The sequence below is a fragment of the Carcharodon carcharias genome, chromosome 3 (assembly GCF_017639515.1).
Source record: "Carcharodon carcharias isolate sCarCar2 chromosome 3, sCarCar2.pri, whole genome shotgun sequence".
Lineage (NCBI taxonomy): Eukaryota > Metazoa > Chordata > Chondrichthyes > Lamniformes > Lamnidae > Carcharodon > Carcharodon carcharias.
In genome coordinates this window covers 186,432,827-186,449,898 of record NC_054469.1, presented here as the reverse complement: position 1 = coordinate 186,449,898, position 17,072 = coordinate 186,432,827, and the positions used below count along the sequence as shown (strand labels likewise).

The following is a 17,072-nucleotide window of genomic DNA, read 5'->3' as shown; positions in this document are numbered from 1 at the left end:
AATCTGGTCACTGCTCGGAGCCCAAATCCTTCACATTGAAGATCAGCCTCATGTGGGCTGACTGCAACCACTCCAGCACTTGAGTCTTGCTCCTGTAACTTGCTGATCAAACCTGAGTGTGGTGTTCAAGACATAGTTTGTGCTACAGAATCAATTTGTTGACTTGCTCCAATATTATATGGCACTTCAGGGTCAATTTTCAGATCTCACACTCATACAATTCACTGATTCCCCTCCACCCATTTTGCATTCCCCACAACCTCATTTTAAATACAATTATATTACAACCAATCTCATGATATAACAGCACCCTAAAATGATAACAGCTAAAATCAGCAAAAAGTAATGCCTGCAGAAACAATTCGACAGTCACAAGCTTTTTTCACTCTTCTGATTATTTGTGAGTGATATGTCTGTATGCGTGTGTGTGAAAACGTGATATAGATGCCTGAGCTGGGAGATGTCTGAAGATTGGGAGCATGCATTTGGGGGAAGGGAGGTAGGGTGAGAAAGGGAGAGAGGGAGGGAGGAAGGGGGAAAGGAAGGAGGGAGGAAGGGGGAAAGGAGGGAGGGAGGAAGGGGGAAAGGGAGGGAGAAAGGGGGAAAGGAGGGAGGGAGGGAGAAAGGGGGAAAGAAGGGAGGGAGGAAGGGGGCAAGGAAGGAGGGAGGGAGAGAGGGAGGGAGGGTGAAAGGAGTGAGGAATGGAGAAAGGGGGAAAGGAGGGAAGGAGGAAGGGGGAAAGGAAGGAGGGAGGGAGAAAGGGGGAAAGGAGAGAGGGAGGGAGGAAGGAGGAAAGGAAGGAGGGAGGGAGAAAGGAGGGAGAGAGGGGGAAAGGAGGGAGCGAGGGAGGGGAGGAAGGGGGAAAGTAGGGAGAGAGGGAGGGAGGGGGAAAGGAGGGAGGGAGGGGGAAAGGAGGGAGGGAGGGGGAAAGGAGGGAGGGAGGGAGGGGGAAAGTAGGGAGGGAGGAAGGGGAAAAGGAGGGAAGGAGTTTAGGAGGGAGGGGGAAAGCAGGGAGGTAGGGAGACGGGGCGGGAGAGAGAGAGAGAAAAAGAGAGGGGGGACGGAGAGGGGAGAGAGAGAGAGAGAGAGAGACGGGGGCAGGAGGGAGAGAGAGAGAGAGACGGGGAGAGCAAGGGAGGGATAGGGAGAGGATAAAGCAGAACCAAAGATTCCTCCCAAGCAGCTCTCACATGGCTCATAATGGCCAACATTATTTGGCACTTGGAATCAACACTTCAACTTCTACAATCAATGCAGGTGCTCAGTCTTCCTAAGCGTTAGGTTGATTTTAATAATAAATTCACACCACTTGTAAAATGCTGAAGATTATAAACTTAAAGCTTTTAAGTACAATAAATAGGCCAATGGTACTATAAAATACAGACTGGATTTAAAAATTAAGTTAGTCAGAATTGAAAAGTCTGAATCATTCTAATGCTCCGTTAAAACTGCAATTACTATCAATGTACAGTAAAATCAAGAAATAAAAATACCTAATTTTGTTAAGAATATCGATGCCTGATTGCTCAAGTAGAACATTCTTGACAAATGTCCGAGGGATGGAAACTTTCTCGGTGCTGGCCTCGATTAAATTCTGGCGCAGGTGGGCCTTTTTCATCACGTGAGGGCACAGTCCCTCAGCTGCATCCACCATGGACTCCAGCATAGTCTAAGAAGCAAAGATGAAAAAACTCAAAAGCAGAAGGATTTAAAGTTTATTTTTAAATATGAAAGTCGAAGTCAACAGTTAGAACAGCAGTGTGATATTTAAGTAAGTAGAGAGTTGAAATTTTGGAAAATACAAGTTATTAATGTACATCCAGATAAAACCAAAATACTGCAGATGCTGGAAATCTGAAACAAAAACAAAAATTGCTGGAAAACTCAGCAGGTCGGACAGCATCTATGCAGAGAAAGACAGAGTTAACGTTTCAGATGAAGAAGAGTCATCTGGCCTCAAAACGTTAACTCTGTCTTTCTCTCCACTGATGCTGTCAGATCTGCGAAGTTTTTGCAGCAATTTTAGTTGTTGTTGTTATGGTACATGTCTGAAGTAGTTTATAAAAAAGGGATGGAACCCAATGCTCTGTCAATTAAACAATTGTTTACTCATCCTCATGAGGAAGTCTTAATAAATCCATAAATAGAAAATAACATCAGAATACTCAAATCTGTACTATCACAAGCTTTTTGTTTTAGAGATTACACAGATCACCTGATTCAGTAGCACACCAGGGCAGATATAAAACGCTAAATACTTTTCAGCAAAATTTCTATCGTCATCAGCTGAGATAAAGATTTGTTGACCAACCTCACATTACCAGCAAATATGGATCTCAGATAGGGGGAAAAAACTAAGTTGTACCATTCTTCTTTGATAGCAACCAGGTCCAACCATGGCCTGATAACGCGCACACATACTGAATTCTGGAAATCCAACTCTCAAAGTCCAAACAACTCAGTACAATTGCACCCATACATTTTACTTTTTTATGAAGACCTGCTTGAATTGTGTGTGCATAGGGAAAGGGGAGGGGGGTCTGGAAGGAATTTACTTAGTATAGTTGCCTCATTGATGGACAAATCCTAAATCGCAACACCAAACTATGTTAGGTTCAGCATTTTGACTCATCTCTAAACTAATAGTCACATGAAATCATTATCAAAACTTCATAATAAGCACACACAGCCCATTTTAAGTGACCATATTCAACAAGTTTATGGTTAGCAAATTAATCTACTTAAGATATTTACTTGCATTTGCCATTTATTTGAAGCAGAATGGGTTATACTGCAATACTTCTCCACTGGGAGCATACTGAACCCTCCAGCTGTGGCAGACTACATAATATAAATTTTATTCTAGTTACTGCATTTGGTTTGTTGGGTGAGGGTGGAAGTGAGAGAGGGAGGTGGTGGCAGGGAAGCAGCTCAACACAAGCTTTCACAGAGAAGGGAAAGTGATTCAGTCAAGTGCAGAATTCGAGGTTCATACCGAGCAGCTTTATGATGCAGAACTTTGCTCTACGGGCTATTCTCAGGGATGTTTACTGAGATCACTGAGATAAACATCATCTGTGGCTGGAGGACCATAAACTCAGTGAAAGACACTCCTTGGTCTGTCCGAAACTTGCCCTCAACCGAGTGTTGCAGATTGGCACATTCCAAGGTCCAGGACAAAGTATTGAGGGATGCACTAAAGCTTGGGGCAGCCGCTGCAGAGGCACAATGAGGAAAGGTCGCTGTATTAGGTCTTTCAGCCATAGCGCACCAAGGGGTTACAAACTGTCTAGAACCCCATGGCTCTATGTCTGACAAGGAGTGCATATTGTAAACAGACTACTGAAATTGTATTGAGGCACCTCAGAGTGGAACATGCTGTAATGGAGACAACTTGAATTCTACTGCACTTTCTATAACCTTCAATTTGAAATGTTTTACCCCCAGGGTGTGTGTCTGACATGGAATGTATATTGTAAATGCCAAGAGTATTACAATTGTATTGAGGCACCTCAGAATGGAACATGCTGCATGAGACAAGTTGAGTTTTATTGCATTTTTTGTAAATTAAGTCAATGTTTTGTCTGGTACTTTTATAAATTTTATGAATAAAGTATATTTTTGGAAAAAAAACTGCAATAGTGAATAAAAAAAAGATTGTCAAACCACACCCTTTGGACAAATTAACTGGAGTCTATTAACAAAAACTAACACCTCAGAGAGCACAGAGGCAGCACTCAATGTCCTGGCCCTTTCAATTAACAATATATCATTGGTGCAAAAAAGGTATATTGTAACACAGATCAGATTTAAGAGAGTTGTGAATGGCTCTAATAATATATAGCAGATGTAAGTCCATGTGGCGGATCAATTACGCTGGATTGAGAAGCACCTAAGATACTGCTGAGCTGATAAACTGATGGGAGGTGGATTTCCTATGCACCTATGATTTAGCTATCCCTACGATCTCTGAATATGCCCAACAACTGCATCTAAACTCCCATGGCAGGACAGCTTTTTTAATGTCTTGAATGTTCTCTATTTTTAGTCAGAAATAATTTGGAAGCCTCATGTCTCTAGATAACTATTTCACCAAAAGTCTTCAAACAAAACAATTGTAGGTCTGCAGTAAGTTAGAGAGATAGGGAGGGGTGAAGCCACAAAGGGATTTAAAAAGGAGGATGAAAATTTTAAATTGGGAGACATTGGGGGACAGGGAGCCAATGTTGGTCAATAAGCACGGGAGTGACAGTGAGTAGGACAGGATATAGGCAGGGTTTTAGATGAGCTGGAAAAAGGGCATTGGATAGAACACCATTGGAATATCTGATGAATGGTTGACAGCTTCAGCTGCAACTGAGCCGAGTTAGTGGCGAAAGCAGTTAAGGTGGTCGTAGATTTCTTTACAACCAAGAGGATATGGGATCATTAACTCAGCTTAGGGATCATTAAGACATCAAAGTTGCACACAGTTTGGTTCAGCTGAGACAGTAGTCAAAGAGGGGGATGGAGTTGGAGACAAGGGTACAGGATTCATGGTAGGGGCAAAAATTTATGTCTTTAGGCTCCCCATTTTCAACTGAAGGAAACATGCAGCTGATTCACAATTGAATATCAGACAAAGGATAGAATTTTAACCAACAGCAATGCTTGGTTTTAGGTGCAGCTGAGGGGCAGGGGGTGAAGCAATACTATTAAAGTGGCTGTAAATGTATTGAATCCAGGAGACATCTTCATCAGGCCAACATTTTAACTTGGGCAACTTCGTCTGGTTGCACATGACCCCCTTTCAGAGAAGCAGGTTAGCAAATTAAGTATGCTAATCAGTCAATTCCAGCCATATTTTAACCAGCATTTGAATTTACTGGCACACCTACTGGTTTCATGGGCTTCCTGAAATTAGTCACTGAAACCAAGGGGAGAAAAGCATGACAAACCATCAAAAGTCAGGCCAGTACAGTAATAAATAACTAGTGATCACAACTGCTTTCTTACCTACTGATTTTTTAAAATTATATTCATTCATGGGATGCGGGGATTGCTGGCTAGGCCATCATTTATTGTCCATCCCTAATTGCCTTTCAGAAGGTGGTGGTGAGCTGCCTTCCTGAACCGCTACAGTCCATGTGGTGTAGGTATATCCAAAGTGCTGTTAGGGAGGGAGCTCCAGGATTTTGACCCAACAGCGAAGGACTGACGATTATATCTCCAAGTCAGGATGGTGAGTGGCTTGGAGGGGAACTTCCAGGTAGTGGCGTTCCCATGTGTCTGTTGCCTTTGTCCTTCTAGATGGTAGTGGTTCTAGGTTTAGAAGGTGCTGCAGTGCATCTTGTAGATGGTACACACTGCTGCCACTGTGCGTCGATGGCAGAGGGAGTGAATGTTGTGGATATGGTGCCAATCAAGTGAGCTGCTTAGTCCTGGACTGTGTCGAGCTTCTTGAGTGTTGTTGGAACTGCACTCATCCAGGCAAGTGGACGGTGTTCCATCACACTCCTGACTTGTGCCTTGTAGATGGTGGACAGGCTTTGGGGAGCCAAGTGGTGAGTTATTCGCTGCAGGATTCCTAGCATCTGACCTGCTCTTGTAGCCACAGTATTTATATGGCTAGTCCAGTTCAGTTTCTGGTCAATGGTAACCCCAAAATGTTGATAGTGGGGGATTCAACAATGATAATGCCATTGCATGTCAAGAGGCGATGGTTAGTTTCTCTCTTCTGCAATAGGGGAAAGAATGGGTGTAAGGCTTGAGTTCACCCAGTGGATACAGTTCAGTTAGCAAGGGTGACTATCAGGGAGACTATCAATTTGCATAAGAATGAGGGTGAGTGGCATTGTAGATGGATAAATGGGATGTGAGGAAATCCATAGAAAGAGAAATATTGGTGCAGTTACAGGCTAAATAGGTGTGAGGATTGTGGAGTAAGCTTGACAAGCAGAGTGAGGGGTCAGTGAAGTGCACAACAGGATGTGTCAGCATGTGCACCTGTACTCACCTTTCCTGACTTAGGTAATTGAAGTGCTTTCTGCACTGAAGCCCAGAGGATGGCACAATGCTAGATTGTTGACTTGCTTGGCCACATCCAGCCAAGCTTTCTTTGTGATGTAGGCTCCTTCCTCTCATTGCTGGGGAAGAACATCTCTCTCTGACTTCCCCAGCAGTACATGAATGAAATGTCATTAAAGGGAAAGGGGTGCAACACTGGAGTGTCGCCAAGTCCTGTGCAAAATCTCTGCTCTCCCCAAAATTCCATCCTTCATTTGGTACTTTAAATAGTTGAGTTGAGAATGCATTATTATGCAGGTCCGCACCAGTTCCCATTGCGTATTCAATGCCAAATCTGGAAGTAATGTGATGTAATGTCTGTGTGAAAATGCCATTGACTGACATGCTGAAATTAGGTTTCAGAACCTAGATGAAAAGGTCATGACCAGAAACATTAATTCTGTTTCTCTCTCTGCAGATGCTGGCTGACCTAAGTATTTCCAGAATTTTCTGCTTTTATGTTCTATAAATGCAAATCTTTCTTCTTTGTGTGCTCAGTTGCCCACAGGATAAACTTGCTGAGTCAGCAGTAGAGCAACTAAATGGTTCCATGACAAAACCAGTAAACTCAAGGCTACAGCCTCACAAACCTTTTGGGTCAACTTCTCTTCTCACTTTCAGCTACTCAGGGTAACTTGTAATTTGCTATTTTAATGCAGTGACAGACACTGAATGGACTCTAGTATTTTTGTTCTTTAAATGTGCTAATCCTATCAGGCTTTTTGTCAAAGGAACAATTTTCCTATCTATTTACGAGAAACTGGCCAACAGTATTTTTCAAATTGGTAGTTTGTCATTTATTAATCTCAGGAATTATTTTAGATGAAGATTGCACCAATTACAATCAACTAAGTAAATTGTAGCCATTTGAATTTCTACAATTATTTTACTCAAATATTACATATCCGAAGGCAGTTAATCCAGTTGCCTTCAGCTTTTCACATTTGCTTGGCACAGCCAGCCAGTTTTATATTGCTTGATATGTTTGAACATACACACAAAGAAATCCTGAGATGCATATTGATGAGCCTACAGAGTTTGAGTTCTTGTGATGACTCCCTTCATGGCATGATGCTCCATATCAATCACACTGCCTCTCAGGAGAACCTTCCAGTCAGCAAACACATTTTGAAACAGTTCACTGCCTGAAATAAGCAGTGATTGACAGGGAAGCAGGCAGGGAACTTCTCTATCTCTTGGCTACAACACAAACTATTTTATTAACTGTTCAATGCCTAAGGTGCCATTTTATGTCACATTCTCCTATTCACGTTCAGTGCCTTACATTTGATAAGAGTGGTCTACATTGCTGAAACTTTCACAAATGTAAAGAGTTGACAAAAAAATTCTAATTTTAATATTCCAGAAGGCAAAAGTTTCTTCAATGGGGAAAATTCTTACGTCAGAGGACTAGTTATTCTGCAAATTGGCTGATGACAAATGCCAAAGGATTATTAGGGGATTAGACTGATAATGGAGAGGCTGCAAAGGTCTTAAATTAATCACATTCATCATTTCCAACTAACTCTACAAGTTGCAACAACTACTGATTGTGGTTATACTCTCACATAAAACAGGAACACCTCACTTCATATAAGTACTGGGAATACTGAAATTTAATTTCAATCTTTACAGTGCATAGGGAAGAAAATGTTTTTTTTAAATAATTAACTTGCTTAAGAAGGCATATGAGGTACTTGCCTTTATTAGCTGAGGCATAGCATACAAGAGCAGGGAGGTTATGCTGGAACTGTATAAAATGTGGTTAGGCCACAGCTGGAGTACTGCGCGCAGTTCTGGTCAACTCATTGTCAGAAGGATGTGATTGCACTGGAGAGAGTGCAAAGGAGATTTACCAGGATGGTCCCTGGGCTGGAGGGTCTGAGCTATGAGGAAAGATTGGATAGGCTGGGATTGTTTTCCTTCAAGCAGCGAAGGTTGAGAGGGGACCTCATAGAGGTGTATAAGATTATGTGGGGCATAGATAGGGCAGATAGGAAGGCACTCTTTCCATTAGTAGAGGGGTTAATAACCGGGGGTATAGATTTAAGGGAAGAGGTAGAAGGCTAAGAGGGGAGTTGAGGAGAAAGTTTTTCACCCAGAGGGTGGTGGGAGTCTGGAACTCACTGCCTGAAAGGGTGGTTGAGTCAGAAACCCTCTTAACATTTAAGAACTATTTAGATATTCACTTGCATTGCCATAGCCTCCAGGGCTATGGGCCAAGTGCTGGAAAATGGGATTTGTGTAGTCAGATCTTTGTTGACTGTCACGGACACAATGGACTGAACGGCCTTCTTCTGTATTGTAGACGTCTATGTGTCTGAGTCAAATACTCTTGGCTCAATATAATGTCGCGGGAACTAAAAGTTGCATCACATAGGGCAATGTAATGGTGGTAGCTGAGTGAAGCAGCAAAAACTTGGAAAAACAGACAAACTGATAGACTTGTCATCAAAAAAGATCTCAATATTCTTAATTTTATGATAATTAGTATTTTAACATATACATTAAAATCTCTCTGCACTTTTGATGCATTGTCCAAACTCTTTCACCTGCAAAGATTGGTCTTTTAGAACCAGAAGGAAGTCAACATGGCCTACATATATGCTGACATAAGGACTGTAGAGAGATTTGGACCTCTAAAAACTGCTTGGAAAATAAGAGTATATTGAGGGATGAGAGTTCATATAGTGGCTGTTCTCTGATTTGCTGAACAAGTACATTTAGAATACCTAACCTAAAAATTATTCGTGTATGTAAGAAAGTGTTTTTTGCTCCATATTCTCTTTGACTGCTCTCTTGCAGATATCTCAGCCTCAGAAATTTTCATGTTGAGAGGGGAGATTCTCTATAAGTTAACAATATGAAAATACTGTAAGGGTGTTTAATTAAAAAAAGTTAGAAGATTGGATATTAATCCTGATTTGTGCTAAGGAAACAAATGTTCCAACAGATATTCAGTCAGAAATCACATTTTGATTCTCCATACAGATAAAATATTTTCAGAGAAGTGAAGAGAGTATTACTAGGTTTATGCTAACTGGAAGGTTTGACATCAAATAAGAATCAAACAGTAATACAACACTTTAAAAAATAAAGCTCAAATTTTAAATCAGAGTAAATCTTTCTATAATCACATCAAGTATAGCAAAAACTGGGGGGAAAAAACTGGTATGTTTATCATTTTCCTGAATATGGTAGTCCCATTACTGGACGAAAAACTTTAAACAAGCAACCAATAAAAACAAAATCTTTTGTCAAGATAAGCTACTTGCTATTCACTTTATTCAGTAGCACATTGAACATCAGCAAGGTTTAGCCCATGTTGAGGAATTGTATTCTATTATTTAACTGTCCCAGATGTTATTCCTATTTCAATAAAAGACAAATGCCACACATCTTCAGTCAGTCATTATTGATAGCCAAAACGATTGAGATTCCATAATTTCTGAGGCACAAAGACACAGCAAAAACTCCAGTGTCATCTTCAAGCAATGGTGAAAACAAAAGTTTAATCATTTTAAATTCAAGCAATTTTACCCTAATGCTGTAGTTTCCACTGAATAGCTACTCTGCATAAAAAGCAGCAACATGTTGATTGGAATTCCTATATCTTACATAACAATAAACATGCCAGGCTTGTAATTACTTGCAGCTGAATGCATACCTTAGGTGAACATAAATCTAGATTAGAGAATGAAGATTACATTCTCACGAGTCACACTGCATAGTTTAACACGAACACAACACCAGCAGTGACAGAAAACTCCATAAATACACATGATTATAACAACTATTATAACAACTAGCAGATTAAAAATCCAATCACACATCAGATACCTTGAGCTGTTCATCTACGACTCGAGTGACCTCTCCAGCCATGGATTCCAGTTTGTCCTGAATGGGGTTTGATGAACTACTGATTCCTGCTGCCCAAGAAGCTCCTCGCAGGTGATAAAGACTTGGCAACAGCTAAAGGCACAATGTATTTCATTATGAGAAGAAATGGTATCTGAATTAAATATTTGTTTACCCCCCATGTTTAACAGTGGTAGAATGATGAATGTAGTTGTTTGGTTTCCCAATAGCTTAGTTGGTTTACCCAGGGGCAGTTGAGCAATGCATACCAGCATGTCCTAGATTAAATCCATTATAGCAGCCAAGTCAAGTCTTACACTGGAATATCAGCTGCTTGGAGTGAGTTTTCACATATGACCAGTGCCTGCTAAGACATATTTCATAGAGTAACCACTATGCTCAAGACAGGAATGAAAGAAAAATGGAAATATGTGAAAAATATATTGCAATTACAATTTGGGCAGAATTTTCCCCCATTTACCCTGCATAACTTCAGACTATCAATAATCAGATCACAATGCCCATCCCCCCACATAGTCTGTATATCTTAAAATTTTAACATTAGAACAAGTATTATTCTGTTAACAATTATTTTTCATTACTGCAGGGAAGATGTTTAACTTAGGTAGGGTAACAGCTAAAGATGCTTCTTGTAGGGACTTCCATCGTCATCTCGCTGAACAGTTCTTGTATTAACAAAGAAAATAAATAGCTTCCTTTAGGTCTTATGCAACTTGATTCATCATAATTAGAACGCTGTCATTTCTCAGGGATGTTTTACTTAGGCAAAAATAATGACATAATGGCAAGCAAAGCAGAAGAAGTCCTGTGTTTCTGCACTATGATTTGTGATCATGGGGGTCTCAATGGTCACCCTTTACTGCAGTTACCCTCACATACAGTACATGAAAATTCATCAAAAAAAAACAAACTGAACATAAATTACAAACTTTGCAGTAACTTAACTTATTGCTTTCCATCAGCATAAGATCACAAGATAACAATAAGGAGGGGCATTCAAGTGATTTTGATTTCTCCACCTAGAATGATCAGACAGCCTGTCTCCTGCCCCCAATCCTGGCATCCATGGTTCTTCAAATATTCCGCGTTTTTCCTCCACTACCCCAACTGGATATCCGCTTCAAGCTTGAAATGTTCTGACACAGTCCTAAATTTACCATTTACTTGTTTGAACACATGCTCATTTTGCCTTTCTTTTATGGTTTAGCTTGAGGCACTGATCAAAGTTTGCCATTTCTTTTTATTACCTTAAAATTGTTTACAAGGTTACCCTCTCAGCCACTTCACTCAAGGCTGAAAGGCCTAAGTTTATTGAGTCTTTCCTCATAACTCAGTCATCTGGCCCAAGGGAATCAAGTCTCATGGTTTTCTCGGGGCTGTCTCTGGTGCTTGAATGCATCGATTGTGTCTCAGTGATCAGAATCAGACACGACTAAAGATGCAGTCTAACTAGAGCATTTTAAGTATGGTTTGTGCCATAGTTCACATTTTGTTTTCTCTGTTAGTTGCTACTCCATGACAATTGGACATTGGCCTTCTTGGCATCGAAGGCACCATCTTCTCAAAGGCAATTAGGATGGGCAATAAATGCAGGTCTTCTCAGCAATGTCCACATCCCATGAACGATTAAAATATGTTAATTTTGTTAAAACCCCTAAATTTCTCAATGCTACTCAGATACTTGGACACCATTCCTGAAATACTTTATGTCTCATCTCTTTCTAGTGCATTATATTACACCTGTATTAAATTCAGGGGAGACAGTGCATAGTGGTAATGGACTAGTAATCCAGAGGCCCAAGCTGATGTTCTGGAGAAATGGGTTCAAACCTCACCTTGGCAGCTGGTGGGAATTAAATTCAATTAATAAATTTAGAATATAAAGCTAGTCTCACTAATAGTGACCAAGACAACTAGAATCGATTATTGTTAAAAAAAAGTAAATAATCTGGTTCACCGACGTCCTTTAGGGTAGGAAACCTGCCATTACCTGGTCTGGCCTACATGTCACTCCAGGCCCACAGCAATGTGGTTGACTCTTAACTATCCTCCAGCAAGCCAGTCAGCTCAAGAGCAATTAGGGATGGGCAACAAATGCTTGCTAGCGACACCCACATCCCACGGAAGAAGAAAGAGAAAAAAAAATCTCTGTTCCACATGTTTACATTTTTGCACAGCTCCTTTTGTAGTCCCTAATCTACAGCTTCAGCTTCATCTGCCCCTCCATGTTTGGCATCATGACGTTTGCACTGAGGTTCTGAACATAAATTAGAACAGTTAGGGTGCCAATACTGATTCTTGAGGGGCCCCCCTCAGGACTTCCTCGGACCTAACTCTAACAAGTACCTAGATAAAAGCAAAATACTGCAGATGCTGCAAGTCTGAAATAAAAACAGAAAATGCTGGAAAAACCCCAGCAGGTCTGATAGCTTCTGTGGAGAGAGAAACAGAGTTAATGTTTCGAGTCCATATGACTCTTCTTCAGAGCCCATATAGACTACTTTGAGTCTGTAGGGCTCCTCTTCTCCTCTGAAGAAGGGTCATACAGACTCGAAACGTTAACCTTGTTTCTCTCTCCACAGATGCCATCAGACCTGCTGAGTTTTTCCAGCATTTTCTGATTTTATTCCTAACAAGTACCTATTGCTTCTAACCAAAATTTTAAATTTACACTATGTATAATTAAATAGTCAAAACGTAGTACAATAATATATGGCCTAATAAAAACAAAGTGCTGGAAATACTCAGCAGGTTATAGAACACCTGTGGAAAGACAGAGTTAAAGTTTCAGGTCGATGACCTTACAACAGAGCTGGGAAAAGTTAGAAATGTAATAGGTTTTAAGCAAGTGAAAAGGGGGAGGGTGGGAAAAAGAGCAAAAGGGAAGGTCTGTGATATAGTGGAAGGCAGGAGAGAATAAATAACAAGAGATAGTGGTGAAAAGCCAAAGGGAATGGCAATGGGCAGGTAAAGAAATAAAAGATATGTCCAAAGGAGGTGTGAGTGGCAGAATTATGAAGAGCTGCTGCCTGAAAGCAAAAAAACAAGAGAAAAACACAAGTACAGCCAGAATCTGCAAGAGAAAGTAAAAAAAATGGAGGCAAAGGACACAGTCCCAAATTGCTGAACACAATGTTGATTCCGTAAGGCTGTAAAGTTGAGGTGATATTCCTTGAGCTTACACTGAGCTTTATTTGAAAATTATAGAAGGCTAAGGACAGAGAGGTCAGTGTGAAAACAAGGTGGAGAATTAAAATGGTAGGAGGCCAGAAACTCAGGTAACACTCTGTCAGTACAGAGGTGTTCCACAAAGGTCACCCAATCTGCATTTACTCTCCCCAGTGTTGAGCATACTGCACTGTGAGCAGCGAATACATTGTATTAAGTTGCAATAAGTACACGCAAATCACTGCTTTACCTGGAAGGAATGTATGGGGCCTCAGGCGGTGAGAGGGAGGAGGTTAAAGGACAGGGATTGCATTTCCTATGCTTGTGAGAAAAGGTGCTATGGGGAGGAGAAGTGGTGTTGGGGGTGACAGAGGACTGGATCCCTTCGGAATGCTGAAAAGACAGGTGAGGGGTCCAATTCTACCTCCTTTGCAAGACCCAAAAACAGGACTGCTCTGGTAGATCTATCATTTCAGCCTGCTCCTGCCCCACTGAATTGGTATCTTCCTATCTTGACTATTTTTTTTTCTCCTCTTGTCCTGTTGCTTCCCATCTACATCCCTGACTCGCCCTATGTCCTATGTCACTTTAACCGTTTCCAATTTTCTGGCCCATATTGTCTCCACTATGAGTCTCTAATCACTATACACCACCATCGCCCACCAGGATGGATTGAGGGCTCTCCGCTTCTTCTTTGAGTGGAGGCCCAAACATTCCCCATTCCATCACCATCCTTCTCTGTCTGGCTAAACTTGTTCTCACATTGAATGACTACTCCTTCAACCCCACTTACTTCCTCCAAATAAAAAGTGTTGCTATAAGTACTTACACGGGTGAAGAAGAATGGAAGGGCAATAGTAGTAAGGGATTCGTTAGTGAGGGGAGTAGATACGCACTTCTGCGGCTATAGATGTGACTCCAGGATGGTATGTTGCTTCCCAAGTGCCAGGATCAAGGATGTCATGGAATGGCTGCACGGCATTCTGAACAGGGAGGGGGGGAACTGCCAGAGGTCACGTTGGGACCAATGGCATAGGAAGAAAGAGAAACGAGGTCCTACGAGCAAACTTTAGGGAGTTAGGTAGGAAATTGAATAGAAGGACTTCAAATGTAGCAGTCTCCAGATTACTCCCAGTGTCACGCAGTAGTGAGTATAGGAACAGAAGGATAGAGCAGATGAATGCATGGCTGGAGAGATGGTGCAGGAGGGAGGGCTTTAGGTATTGGGATGGTTTCTGGGGGAGGTGGGACCTGCACAAGTTAGACGGGTTACATCTGAACAGGAACATGACCAACATCCTCGTGGGGAGGTTTGCTAATTCTGTTGGGGTGGATTTAAACTAAATTGGCAGGGGAATGGGATCCTAAAAATTAGTTCCGAGGGGAGAGAAGCTGAGATGTAATTAGAAGTTAAAACACTAGTGAGTAAGTCTGGCAGGCAGAGGAAATATAGGCTAAATAAGAAAGAAGTGAGTTTAGCAAGGCTAAATGTAATATATTTTAATGCAAGGACCCTGAGGAATAAGACAGGTGAGCTGAGGGCACAGATAGGCATGAGAAAGTGTGATATCATAGCTTTGACTGAGACTTGGCTAAAAGGGCAGGATTGGCAGCTCAACATTCCAATTATAGGGTATTCAGATGAGATAGAGAGGGGGACAGAAGAGGAGGGGGGTGGTGTCGCAATATTGATCAATGAATCAATTACAGCAGTGAAGAGCGATGATATCCTGGAAGTATTGTCAAATGAGGCCATATGGGTAGAAGTAAAAAACACAAAAGAAGCAAACACGCTGTTGGGTGTCTACTATAGGCCCCCAAGTAGTCAGGGAGAGATAGAGGATCAAAGATTTAATAAAATTTCAGAGAAGTGTAAGAATAAAAAGGCAGTAATAGGAGGGGATTTTAACTACCCAAATATTAACTGGGATAGTTTTAGTGTGCAAGATAGGGAGAGAGCAAAATTCATAAGCTGCATCCAGGGTTTTTTAGCCAGTACGTAGAAAGCCCAACAAGGGAGAAGGCAGTTCTGGACCTAATATTCGGAAATGAGCCCAGGCAGGTGGAAGGCGTATCAGTAGGGGAGCATTTTGGAGATAGTGACCGTAACTCAGTTGGATTTAGGATAGTTATGGAAAAGGATATGGTTGGGCCGGGAATAAAAGTTCTAAACTGGGGAAAGGTTAATTTTGCTAAGATGGGATACGATTTGGCCCAAGTGGACTGGGAGCAGCTACGTGCAGATAAAACTGTGTAACAGCAGTAGGAGGCATTCAAGGAGGAAATAGGGAAAGTGCAGGGCAAATATGTTCCCGTAAAGATGAGGGGGGTGGGGTGTGTGTGTGTGGACCTGGATGACAAGGGACATTAAGGTTAGGATTAAGAAAAAAAGAGAAGCTTATGGCAGATACCAAGGGCTCAATACAGCAGAATTCCTATAGGAGTATAAAAAGTGCCGGGGGCTGGGGGGAAGGGAACTTAAAAAGGAAATTAGGAAAGCTAACAGAGTGCATGAGAAAGCATTGGTGGGTAGAATAAAGGAAAACCCAAAGGGGTTTTTTAAATATATAAGGAGCAAGAGAATAACAAGGGAAAGAGTAGGGCCAATTAAGGATATTGAGGTAATGTGTATGCGGACCCGGAAGACCATGGGTACAGTTCTCAACAAATACTTTGCGTTAGTCTTCACAATGGAAAAGGACGATGCAGGTATAGACATCAGGGTGGAGAACTGTGAAACATTAGAGGAAGTTAACAGAGAGAGATGAGGTACTAGCAGGTTTAGCCGCCTTAAAACTGGATAAATCTGCAGGTCCAGATGAGATGTATCCCGGGCTTTTGAGGGAAGCAAGGGGAGAGATATCAGGGGCCCTAGCAGTAATTTTCAAATCCTCTCTGTCCACAGGTGAGGTGCCAGGAGACTGGAGGACTTTGTTAAAAAAGGAAGGAAGGGATAGGCCAGAAAACTACAGGCCAGTCAGTCTAACCTTGGTGGTGGGTAAGTTACTAGAAAGAATTCTGAGGGACAGAATATGTCTGTACTTGGAAGAGACATGGATTAATCAGGGATAGTCACGATGGATTTGTTAATGGAGGATTGTGTTTGACAAATTTGATCAAACTTTTTGAGGAGGTAACCAGGAGTGTTGATAAGGGAAATGCATTTGATGTGGTCTACATGGACTTTAGCAAGGCCTTTGATAAGGTTCCTCATGGCAAACTGGTCAATGAAGTAAGAACCCATGGGCCCCAAGGCAAAATGGCACACTGGATCCAAAATTGGCTGAGGGGCAGGAAGCAGAGGGTGATGGTAGAGGGATGTTTCTGTGACTGGAGGTCTGTTTCCAGTGGGATTCCGCAGGGCTCAGTGCTGGGGCCCTTGCTGTTTGTGGTGTACATAAATGATTTGGACTTAAATGTAGGGGTATGATCTAGAAGTTCGCAGATGACACAAAAATTGGTAGGTGGTAAATACTGAGGAGGATAGCCGTAAACTGCAGGATGATATCAGTGGGCTAATCAGGTGGGCAAAGCAGTGGCAAATGGAATTCAACCCAGAAAAGTGAGAGGTAATGCACTTGGGGATGGCTAATAAGGCAAGGGATTACACTATGAATGATTGGACCCTGGAAAGCACTGAAGATCAGAGGGACCTTGGTGTGCATATCCACAGATTCCTGAAGGTAGCAGGGCAGGTAGATAAGGTGGTTAAGAAGGCATATGGGGTGCTTGCCTTTATTTGCTGAGGCATAGAATACAAGAGCAGGGAGGTTATGCTGGAATTGTGTAAAATGCTGGTTAGGCCACAACTGGAGTACTGCGTGTAGTTCTGGTCACCACATTATAGGAAGGATGTGATTGTACTGGAGAGAGTGCAGAGGAGATTTATCGGGATGCTGCCTGGGCTAGAGGATCTGAGCTATGAGGAAAGATTGGATAAGCTGAGATTGTTTTCCATGGAATAGCAAAGGTTGAGAGGG

The 17,072-nt window shown here is 41.8% G+C and overlaps 1 protein-coding gene across 4 annotated transcripts in view; it reads right to left on the bottom strand.

Moving 5' to 3' along the window:
* The window catches only part of LOC121276286 (F-actin-uncapping protein LRRC16A-like), a 417,343-nt gene that overhangs the window by 84,923 nt on the left and 315,348 nt on the right, over positions 1–17,072 (bottom strand). For all 4 annotated transcript variants that reach the window (XM_041184533.1, XM_041184534.1, XM_041184536.1 and 1 more), the window contains exons 26-27: positions 9,886–10,017; positions 1,494–1,669 (exon numbers count right to left, since the gene is read on the bottom strand). In XM_041184533.1, coding sequence (XP_041040467.1) covers positions 1,494–1,669; positions 9,886–10,017 — 308 coding nt within the window. The remainder of the gene's footprint in view (positions 1–1,493; positions 1,670–9,885; positions 10,018–17,072) is intronic.